Source organism: Tripterygium wilfordii, chromosome 6 (assembly GCF_013401445.1).
Source record: "Tripterygium wilfordii isolate XIE 37 chromosome 6, ASM1340144v1, whole genome shotgun sequence".
NCBI lineage: Eukaryota > Viridiplantae > Streptophyta > Magnoliopsida > Celastrales > Celastraceae > Tripterygium > Tripterygium wilfordii.
In genome coordinates, this window is record NC_052237.1 from 173,095 (window position 1) to 184,113 (window position 11,019).

General features: G+C 37.4%; 2 protein-coding genes and 1 pseudogene across 2 annotated transcripts; 1 reads left to right on the forward strand and 2 right to left on the reverse strand.

Annotated features, from left to right (window-relative positions):
- Window positions 1-29: 29 nt before the first annotated feature.
- Window positions 30-6,253, forward strand: LOC120000035 (annotated as a pseudogene).
- Window positions 6,254-6,799: 546 nt separating this feature from the next.
- LOC120000036 (protein TIC 20-II, chloroplastic-like) lies at window positions 6,800-7,225 on the reverse strand. The gene is made up of 2 exons (XM_038847905.1): window positions 7,146-7,225; window positions 6,800-7,046 (listed from the first exon to the last, which is right to left on the reverse strand). Exons 1-2 carry the CDS (start codon window positions 7,223-7,225, stop codon window positions 6,800-6,802), a joined length of 327 nt encoding a protein of 108 aa, XP_038703833.1.
- A 414-nt stretch (window positions 7,226-7,639) lies between these two features.
- On the reverse strand, window positions 7,640-10,531 carry LOC119999648 (membrane-associated 30 kDa protein, chloroplastic-like). Its single transcript, XM_038847343.1, has 6 exons — window positions 10,404-10,531; window positions 9,626-9,696; window positions 9,449-9,531; window positions 9,291-9,355; window positions 8,489-8,563; window positions 7,640-8,015 (listed from the first exon to the last, which is right to left on the reverse strand). Exons 1-6 carry the CDS (start codon window positions 10,461-10,463, stop codon window positions 7,899-7,901), a joined length of 471 nt encoding a protein of 156 aa, XP_038703271.1. The 5' UTR covers window positions 10,464-10,531; the 3' UTR covers window positions 7,640-7,898.
- Window positions 10,532-11,019: the final 488 nt, after the last annotated feature.

Below are 11,019 nucleotides of genomic sequence, written 5' to 3' on the forward strand. Positions count from 1 at the left end.
GGGAAGAAGGAGAAAGAAGAAGGAGAGAAATGATATGTGGTAGGGTCAAAAGAAATAGTGAGGATAAAAGAAGTTTTTTATTATTTATTATTATTTGGCCAATGTAAATACATTTGAACACGAGGGTATAAATGTATAATAAAACGGAAGGAAACAACTAAATAAGCGAAGTCCTCGCAAATCTCCAAACCCTAGAAATCTAGAGCTGGAAATAACATTCTCGCTTCTGCGAGTGTAGAGACTGAGCTCGGAACGGGACGGAGAGTTAGCTCTAGAAAGAGAGAGCAGAGATGGAACGCGATGAGAAAGCAGCTCGATGTTCTTATGGGGGCAAACGCAACGGCGATGTCGGGAGGTGAAATCGCAAGTACTACGATCGTGATGTATGTCGTCTTTACTTGGCCGGCCTTTGCCTCACGCTTTTTCAGTTAACGGTATCCACTATCTACCTCACATCGTCGCTGGATTAAATTATGATGACCTCTAACTTGCCATATGAACGAACTGATCTTCGTTTTAGATTTATTTTCTTTTAAGAATCTTGTTTTATCTTGTCTAATTGTCTCTTGTTTTTTTTCCCCCTCTTCTCTGTGTCGTATCAGAAAATGGATATGGGTCCATGCCTAAAGTTCATTCCTTGCAGCTGAGAAGGAGATCCTTTTATACACCTTTGCTTAACCAGAAAGAATTCATTTCATACCTATCCATCAAACATATGCCCTAAGTTTATGCTACGCTTTGGCAGAAAATATAGAAAGTTAAGTTTGTAATTGGTCCTTTTTGAAAGTGCATGCAGGTGGTGTTTTCAGCGGTTCTCTTCATAGTTTCCGATGTTGTCTTAACTCGTCTTAGGTATGAAGCAAGCCGGGCAAAGGGTCTTGACAACTATGACAGGGATCTTGAGGATGTCATTGATAGACTTATTTTGAGTGTGATAAGAAAATTGGTAGAGCTCTTAAGCGTCTTGAGGATGACGATGCAAAACTGCTATTGCAATTTCAGTTTCTGAGGTTACTCAGGTGATGGTCAAGTCTACTTAACCTAACTGTTAATTCTTTCCCTATGGCTACGGGTTCTCATTCTATATACATTTTCTGTGGAAAATTGCAGACAAACGAGGTCTGAATTATCCAAGCAGATTAAGGAGAATTAAAAGAAGCTGATCAGCATGGTAAATCATACATGATGCATAGTATAGCTTTTTCAATGCTTGCATTGTTGCTATTGAAACTACTTGCATTCCATTTTGTTATGTGGCTCTTTGAAGTTTGGATAGATTAGTTATGTTCGGGTAAGATGGTGTAAAATCATGACTTTTGGTTGCCAGTTGCTGAATGTTTCTAATAGTGTCTTGCTGGTACGGCAGAATCTGGAAAAAACTCATGGATATGATAAACAGATAAAGGTGTTGACTTAAATCCTAAAGGGACTCCATATTTTGCTCTACTAACTGGGTGGCAGTGGACTGAAGCGGATAATTTAGATGGTGCATTAGAATTGATTATTGAACAATGCATTGTCGCAATTATCCCCATCCAAACTCTTTGTAGAGAACTTTGACTGCATTCTACTCTCCTTGAGAAAAAATTGTGTTGAACTTTTCAAATGGGAGTGAGTGCTTTAATTGCTCTCTTTCCTTTTCTCGGGTAAAAGCTTTGTCTCTCTCTCTCTCAGGCTGCTTCTCAGCTTATCTTTCGAAACATGAAGATGTTTGGCTCCTTGTTATATATACCATCTAAGTCATATTAACAATTTTGCTTAACTAAATGTTGATGTCTGTAATAGGACTTTTAATTATATAAATTGTTGCTATGATTTTGCAGACCTGAAGGCAAGACGGATCTTAAGGTTCGAGCTCTGGAAAATTTAGATGAACTGAGAACCAAAAGGGCAGACAAACAGGTAGAGGAGGTTTTCCATTGCCCATTGAATAGTCAGTGTAGTATCGTTTCCATGTTCTGTTTAATACTTAATGTAGGACCCTGTGACTTCCATGCTTCCACTTTCTTTTGAATTAGTCTATACTCCTTTTGGATGCCTTCAATAAGATAGGGCATCTTTGCCCCAACCGTTGCCAAACCCACCACAGTTAGCACCTTGCCGGTACCTGCCCTCCTGATGCTCGTACGCAGGAAATGATAAATGAGAAGCTGAAGAAGGCCGAGGATCTTGGTAAGACTACCATTACACAATCTCGTTTAGTTTAACTCGTGCGTATTGCACTAAGAAAGTTCAAATCAAATGTGGGTCTCTTATGTGTGCTTTGTGCATCTGGGATGATGGCCCCTTTTTATGTGCCTATTCTTCAGGTGAGAAGGGGATGGTGGATGAGGCTCAGAAAGCATTGGAAGAGGCAGAGGGCTTAAGAAGGTGTAATTTTTAATCTCTTTGGTGATGGTGTTTCTCCATGTTCTTGTTTTAAAGTTACTTTCCTGGTTCTGCTTCCAACCTCATACTTTATGGTTTTCTTGCCCTTAATATTTGAATAACAGTTCTTTTCTTTTGATTGCAGCTACCCGCCAGGCAGGAACCTCCTCTGGATTCCTCTAAGTATACTGCTGCTGATGTCCGCATTGTGAGTATATTTTCCAATGAGATATTTTATTTTGTTCTGCTGCTTTAATCATCAAGGAAAGGACCATGATATGGTTTAGGGTTTAGGGTATGGTAAAAGGAAAGTGATTTAAGACCCAAGGCCCTGGATAAGCAACTCTTTTGCTCTTTCTGTGGTTTGACTTCTATCCCGTTTACTAGCTTTGAAATTTTTAGTCACACATGCAGCTGTGGCAAATCCTATATGGTTGTGTATTGAGGTCCTCTTGTGGTCCTTCTAATTTGAGTGTACTTCATTCTGTGTTTCTAATCCTCATTGGGCATTTATGTCAAGAAGTGCCGAGAGATCATGATTTTAGATGGCTGTTAGTTTCCTAAGGATACGATTTTCCTCTTTTTTTTTTTTTTTGTATTTTGTTGAAATTGATGTGTACAAATGTAGGAAGCTTAAATATGTCAAGCATAGTTGGAGAAAATCATTCTGAAAAATTGATCAAAAGCTGCGGGTTTGTCATCTCTTACTTATATAGTATCTACTCATTTCAGACTGATCAAAAGCTGCGGGTTTGTGACATATGTGGAGCTTTTTTGAGTGTTTATGACAGGTATTGTTTTGGTCTTTTTTCTCAATATTGCAATTTTTTCGAACTCTTGAGGGCATCAAAAATTAGTATTTGGGGTTTAAAGTCTTCAGCGTTTGACCCGAATGTTATACCTCCTTGTTACCAGCAGGCTTTTGGGCCCAGTTTTACGAGGATAACTTATTGCAGCTAAAGAATGTGCGTTTTTTTTTTTTATTGTTTTATATGCTTGTAGATCATGCTATTGTTGGAAAATTGTGGGGAAATTTACTATATATGTGGTATTTTCGCTTGTATTTTTTTTGGTGAGAAATGAGTGGAAAATTTTGAACTTTTGCTGTTATTTTCAGTGATCGTCGTTTAGCAGATCATTTTGGAGGGAAGCTTCATTTAGGGTACATGCAAATCCGTGAAAAACTTGCTGAACTTCAGGTAAGATAAATTTTTGGCCTGTCATTGTTTATATATTTTCATGAGGTGATGTCAATCACATTTTGCACAAGTCCAGAGTGTAATGGAAATCCACATAGTAACTCCAAATACTTTCCATTAGGAATTTACATAACTGAACCATGAATTTTGGGTACTTACCAAAAAATAACCAAGAATTTTGGGATCAAGTTTTTGATGATGATGAGATTACAATGAAGGTGCAAAGTGACTAGGGATTGTAAAGCAAATGTCAATGGAAAAGAGATATCATGAAGATATTGTTACCCCTGTTTGCTGATGGGGATTATTTAAGTCGGCTCATATATACTTAGATCACAGGTTTTAGATTGTTGCTCTTGTGCTTAGTTGTTAAATCCATCTCATTCACTCTGAGATTCTTAAATCACTATTATTAATTGGTTCAGGTGCTGGTATAATGTTTGACATTCTCAATTATTATTGCGATCTGTGAGTTATTCTAACCTTGGTGACGACTGATCTTTTCTAGTTGATTTATCCTTTTTGTGGATGTAAGTTCCAAGGATTGATAATTCTCCAGAGTCAGAAGGCCCTTTTATTTACATTTCGGATTTGTATATGTTAGATGTCATGGTAAGTATCCGGAATGCATGCCAGTTGCATGAAAAAGTTTAAATTAAATACATTTGGAGACAACAGCCAAATGTGTATAGCATAAAATAAAATAAGTAGGTTGGATTTTTGGAGAGATGGTTATTTTAAATATTGTTGACCTCTTTAAAGGACTTGAGTTATTGGTCATATATCAATTTTTTCAATCTTTGACTTTGTACATCAACACATTATTCTGTGGGCCCTCGCTTCCTGTCCTTTTGTTTTTGTGGATGTGCTTGTTCTTAGCTATAGAGAGGGTGACTCCTTTATTTTTATTTAGTTGTGTTATTTCAAATATTGTTGACCTCTTTAAAGGGCTCGATGATAATATATTATTGTACTTATGGATAGGCACATGCCAATATAGGATCAAATGCCTTCTCCGGGTTTTCGCTTTTGTATCCTGAAACATTTCATGGCATCGAAATCAATCCTATGTAGGGAGGCTGGGCGAGTAACCATGTCGGATATTTGTCATTGCTGTATTTATCAGCTTGAAGCCTTGAACCATCAGATTATGTACAACTGATTTATTCTTGAGACTAGTAGTTTCATGGTTTTATTGTTAGATTAATAATAATGCCCACTTTTTGGATCATTTCTCCAAGTAGTTTCCCAAACGTTTTAATTAATTTGACTCATCTGAAATGGTGTTTCATGCATATAATAACTGGTTTTTAGTAGCATTTTCTTGGAATCAATTTTTCAGGAAGAGAGAAACAAGAGCAGCAAAGTTGATCGCCACGATGATAGAAGGTAATGAGTGATATAGGTGGTGTTCTCATTTTATTTTGTTTATCAAATACTTCGATATACGTATGCGACGCTGCGTACTTCATATACTTCTTTATTAGTAGATCAAAGGAGAGGAGCAGAGAACGTGAGAGAGAACCAAGTAAGGATCGGGATCGAGGAGATAGCCGTGAACGGGTTAGGGATAGTGATCGCAAGAGTAAAGATCACAAGAGTAGAGATCGTGACAGGCATTACGATCGTGATCGTGACAGGGAATATGAGCGGTCCCGAAGTTATGATTCAAGAAGCCGTCGCAGGTCACGCTCCCGGTCTAGGGAGCGCTCTAGAGATTATGATCGCCACAGGTAGCTATATAATCATAGTGATGGTTCCCTTTTCTTGCTTCATGAAATTGCACGTGTTGACTATGCTTTTATATCAGAGAAATGAAGCTTAAATTTTTTCTGCGATGGATATATATGCATTTCATGTGTCAACGGCTTTTCATGATTTTTGGTTAACATGTGGTCCTGAGACTTGTCATACCAGTTAAAATGATTTTTGATTATTGGTTAAGATGTAATTTACTAAGATGGCTGGAGAAATAACTTGTTGTCTCCTCGTCAAGTCTTGAACCTACACTTGTGGAAGTTTGAGATCTCTTGCCTTTTACTCTACTCATGGTTTCACTCGTGTTGTGCCAACCTTTTTCAGTACTATTCGGTTATGAATATCAATGAACCTGTTGTTGTTATGGCTCCTTATCAACCCTTGTTTTTTTGTTGTTGCATTGTTGATTAATCACTTAGTAATGGTAAGATGTGAACGGTTCAACCACTTGTGTTCTTTAATATTTGATGCATAGTGTTCATATATGCATGCGGGAAGTTTTCGCCCCGGACATCTTCAACGGTCATCCCAACGCTTTTTTTGATTTGAAATATCTCTGATATTTTGTCACTGTTTGTTCTCAGGCGCTATGATCGTCACTAGATGTGGAATGGTGATGCTAGATGATTGGCAAAAAAGAAAATGATGTTATTTAGGTGAGTGAAGTCATGTAGGATGGTGGGTTTTTAAATGTTTCGTTTTGGAGTTGTCCCTGCCTGTATTACCTGAACCTGATCATGGTGGATGTTGCAACTGCTGTGTAGGTAGGTTTTTCTTGACAGGTGTGCATTATATTATGCTTTTTAAATTCATACACTGATGGCTCTGGATCATGCCTTTTATGTATTCCTCAAATCCAAGTACACTTACATTTCTGCCCTGTAGATGTTTATTTTGTTATCTTTTTATCAGTTGGATAATATTTGCTCCTACGATAATAAAATTATTCTTAATTAATGAAAAGTGACATTAGGTTTGTGATATCCCAAAATAAAAAAAAAAATGGACAATTAAAATGGGACAGGGAGTACTACTTGAGAGCATGTTTAGATTGAGGGATTTGGGGAAACGAAGGAGAAAATTTTTTTTTTTAATTTTTTGTTTGGATAATTTATAAAAAATTTAAGGGGTGTAATTTGAAGGAAATTAAGAGTATTTTATTAAAATTCTTTGTTCTCTATAATAGTCATTTAATGAAACGAATGGATGATTAATTAAATTATTTATAAATTAAAATTTTATTTTATCTGTATACATTACATTGTAATATAAAAATAAAGATAAATTAATAAATTAAATATAAATATAAAGGAAGGGAAAAATTAATAAACTAAATATAAATATGGAAGAGGGGAAAGTATCATTCATTTCTTTCACTCTTTCAAATTCTTCAATCCAAGCATGTTAAACAAAAAAAAAAAAATATAATAATACTCACCAAGAGTAAAAGGAGTTGGTGGGCTGTACTTACAGCGCTAGAAAGTAGAAACAAACGGCAAAGACGGACCCGGCCCAAAATAGTACAAACCAGCCCATAAACAAAGCACATCATATTGAACGGTGAACACAAACGCCACGTTAAATCCCCAAACCATGGCCTTGAGCACCAACCCGGTCCGACCAGGATTTAGAATCCTGATCACCATCAACGGCACCACCAGGAGGACAACACCTGCATCGCGTTGAACCTCACGGTGCTGACTGAATATAGGGTTCCTAACCCTGCCCTAGTAGAGCCCAAAGAAGGCCACAGAGCTTGCGTACGGGATCGACCTGTAGAGGCTCAAGAGGGGGAGTAAAGGTTCCAAGAGGAGGCCGTACTGGAGAGAGTTGAAGAAGGGGAGAGTGAAGGAAACGGCGGATATCAGGCGGTCACTGGCTGGTGTGGCGGAGTATGGCATGCGGTTGATTTGAGGTTGAGAGGCAAGGGAGGAGTGAAGGGGCAGTTATGGTTGTGGATGGGTTTAAGCATGGTGGGGCAGAGAGGAAAGGCAGAGGATGGCCATCGGAGGACAGGAAGAGGAAGAGCGCTTTAAGTCTTTGTGGAGGGGACTTTTAGATAGATAGATAGGTAGGTAAATAGGAAATGGTAATGTGTTGCTGACATGGCTACAACAAAAATGGAGCTTCTCGTTTTTTGAAAAGAAAGAAATGCTTCAAAAACCAGGGAAGTCTTTGGACTCGGTTTAATAATTTTTCTAAATACATCTCAGCTTGTCTTATGAGGTCTATTTTTAAAGTTGGTTCCATCTGGTAAGGTGTCCTGTAATGTTGTAATGCACCAAGTTTGGAACTTGGATGAACAACCTCATGGCTTGATGAATAATAAGACTTGGGCATTGGATTATTCCACTCTCTTGTTAAAACCAAACAAAATTCCTCACTTCACTTTAGAATTTAAATTCCCACGCTCAAAGTCTATTACCATGAAGAAGGGATCTGTGTGCAGTGGTCAATGCTTAAATGAAAACAAGATTTTGCAGTCACCTCTCTCACCAATTTCAAAGCTTGGCTGTTTCTGCACTGTTTTCTTTTTCACTAGGGATATGATATGCTTGAGGAGTCACGCCAGGTCTAAAACTCCTTTGCTTTTCTTCTCAGCTCATTTAACTCTTTCTCAATCTCGGAATCTCTAAAAGGAAATCCTGTGTTCGAAGCCACAGCAGTTCTCCCTGGTGGCAGCTCTCCTTTCTGCTAAACCAAACCAAACCAAACAAATGTGATTAAGGAGATATATTTGCACATATATGTTATATATATGTATACGCATGGTTATCAAGGTTATTGATGGCAACACTGCTTTTGGGGATTATAAATTGCATTCGAGCTCAAAAGGTCTTTTATCCAAATGGCACATCACTAGAGTAGATTTCTTTCAATGAAAAACCCAGTTTAGGAATAAGTCACCTCTGCGGAAATTTCATAGTGTACTGCAATTTTTGTATTTTTAGCCAGTCCAAAATAAAACAGTCCATCTCACTAAGAAGAATGTCTAATTAACAGGCTGCTAAATGAAGAAACATTGATTGACAGAAGAAAATACTATTGGAAGAGCATGTGCGCATGAGTAATTGAGTATGTTTCAATGTGCGGGCATATGCCTTTGTCTTTTATTCGTATAGGTAACATCTAGTCCCGAACACAACTAAGATCAGTAAAAGTACCTTTGAGCTCCCGGATAATTCTTTTTTCAATGTTGCTAGATCATCATCTACAGAAGAGCTCTCCAACAATGCAAACTGGAAAGAAGGGAAAAAGAAAAAAAAAAAAAAAAAAAGACCCAGAGATGTCTCTTAGAAAAAAGTTTTGAACAAGAAGCCAACAAGTTGAAAGATTAATTCCATAATACATTAATTCATCATTAAACATGTGACGTTTCATGATTTTAACATTTAACTTTTCACCAAATATGCATCCACAAGAACCTTTAATTGTTGAAAGAAAATCTGCCTAAAACTCCTTTTGCAAATACGTAAGGATATTGTGATGCCTAACCAAAACTATCACCATGCCCAAAGACAAAGTATATGTCTTTTTAAAGGATAAAGGCTTAACGTACTTCAAATTGAGGAATCAACATCACTGTTAGATCAACCTAGAATACCTAGAACATAATGGCAAAATGCAAGCTTAAGCAATAGGAAAAGCATTTCCAAACGGAATTTCCTTTGCCTATCGTGATGTGCTTTGGCCTGTCTAATCTGTTACTACAGTATACTGAGAAGTTCTGGAAAACAGATAAGGCGACGATATGTTTTTCATATCTTCACCATCTTTGTTTTTCTGAGAGGACGACTAGGAGTTGGAGTCATTCCAAAATCTATCAACTTTCTTTTAAAGATGATTCATAACCACATGATTAACGTAATTTATACCATGTCGTAAGCAGGGCCCAAAGATAAGTGGCAGAAAAGTTAGTGTAATTAGTAGCACAACTAAAGCTAAGGAATATGAGAAGAATTTTACCTTCCCCTCAAGGTCATCGGTTGTCAATTGATTAAGTGCCTCTGCTTGAGACTCCATAGCCAACACTGAACACAAGAAAAGATTTACTAACTGCTAGACCAATGATTTGACAAAGAAAAAAAAGGCATGCATCTAAACTGGACATAGTTGAGACTAACCTTTTTCCTCCATCTTTTCAAAAGCTGAAAGAGCACTACTTGTGTTTACATTCCCAATCATTTCACTCACTTTTGTTGCAGTCCTAACATAAGACCAGAGCTAATAGCTCAGCATTATTAAATGAGATATCCAGTAGTGAGAAGTGAAAGTTAAATGCAAAAGGCTAAGGTGCGTACTTTGCAGACTGCGCACGTGCTTTGAGGGTATCTTTCTTCGACCTTGCTTCCTGTATCTTACTTTCCAGAAGCTGTCAAAAAAGGAGGAAAACTTATTGTACACACAACCGCCCACGTATTTGTAAACGCACAAGCAACCAACACTTATTCTGGATAAATTAGCAACAGTAAAAGGCAATAAGAGTGCATTCTCGAAGAATGAATTGTAGCGGCACTGACAAAATGGTTGCAATATTGTGTATATCTGCTCTCCTGATAACATAATGAGGTGGTCGGAGAGCCTTGGGCACTGCACCCTAGTGGCAAAGTCACATCACCGCAACCTACAAGTCACAGCTTCAAATCCTGGAAAGAATATCTACATAATGTAGGGGGGATTACATTGTGCACATCTTGCCCTTCCCGGAACATGCCTCCTCTGCGACAGCCTTGTTGGGAAGATATAATGAGTTCCATAAATTAGGCCTACAGCTATTCTGACATTTCTAAAAGAATTACCAAAAGATATAATCACAACTATTCACTATTCCCTTTCATATCATTTTGAAGCACTTGAACCATCATCATTTCTTGATGTACAAGTATGCATACAAGAGAATCAAGAAAAAAAGCTAGTTGATGTGAATATTGCTTGAGCACTCCAGAAACTCAATCAATCAAGTGCAATATCAATCAAGTGGGCAACTTCCATGAATGATTATAGCATATACAAATGGCAGAGAAAGAGAAGCGAGATATCATCAATTGTGCCTCACATAGTCAAACAAAAAGAACCCACCCTTGTATTGGAGACAAGATTATCAACGATGCCCTTCTGCTGATCAAGCTGAGCCCTCATAGCATCTGCATTATCCTGAATCCAATAATCAGGATAAAAAAGAAAAATCTAAGATAACATTGGAGACATACCATCGCTCAAAGAACTTTCACAGTCTACAAACAATTGGAACTAAGCCAATTAGCATAGAAAAAAATAAAGAAAAAGCAATATCTCCAGGACTATTGGCGAGCAAGTTTATAAACAGTTCTCATGAAAAAATAAAATAAAACTGATAAAACAAAAGTGAACTAATTTTCCCTCCGTGCACCCAGTACTCCAGAAAGTTTATTTTCAGAGTAATATGAATTTATTTCTGCGGGTTCAGAAAAATGGAAAGACGCACATTTGTGCTCCCCCAATATTCATTTCAAGTTAAATTTATAAGTATGCAAACAAAAAGAACCTTTTAGATTACTTTGACTAAAAGAAAATAGTAAAATTTAATTAGACCACGTCAATGTATTGCTTTAATGAAGTGGATGCTTAAATCTGTCATTACCACGCCCAAAGTAGAATTACTTTGCTCAAAACAAGGACGTCCTTCTGGTATTATTTAGAGTGTGAACAACTGGAC

Excerpts from the sequence above, each read along its gene's own strand:
- LOC120000036 (XM_038847905.1), bottom strand. The coding sequence starts at position 7,225 with ATGCCATACTCCGCCACACCAGCCAGTGACCGCCTGATATCCGCCGTT. Across the intron at positions 7,047-7,145 it reads CCCTTCTTCAACTCTCTCCA|GGTTAGGAACCCTATATTCA; the intron begins GTACGGCCTCCT and ends CTACTAGGGCAG.
- LOC119999648 (XM_038847343.1), bottom strand. The coding sequence starts at position 10,463 with ATGAGGGCTCAGCTTGATCAGCAGAAGGGCATCGTTGATAATCTTGTC. Across the intron at positions 9,697-10,403 it reads ATCTTGTCTCCAATACAAGG|CTTCTGGAAAGTAAGATACA; the intron begins GTGGGTTCTTTT and ends CTTTTTTGACAG. Across the intron at positions 8,016-8,488 it reads AATTATCCGGGAGCTCAAAG|AAAGGAGAGCTGCCACCAGG; the intron begins GTACTTTTACTG and ends TTGGTTTAGCAG.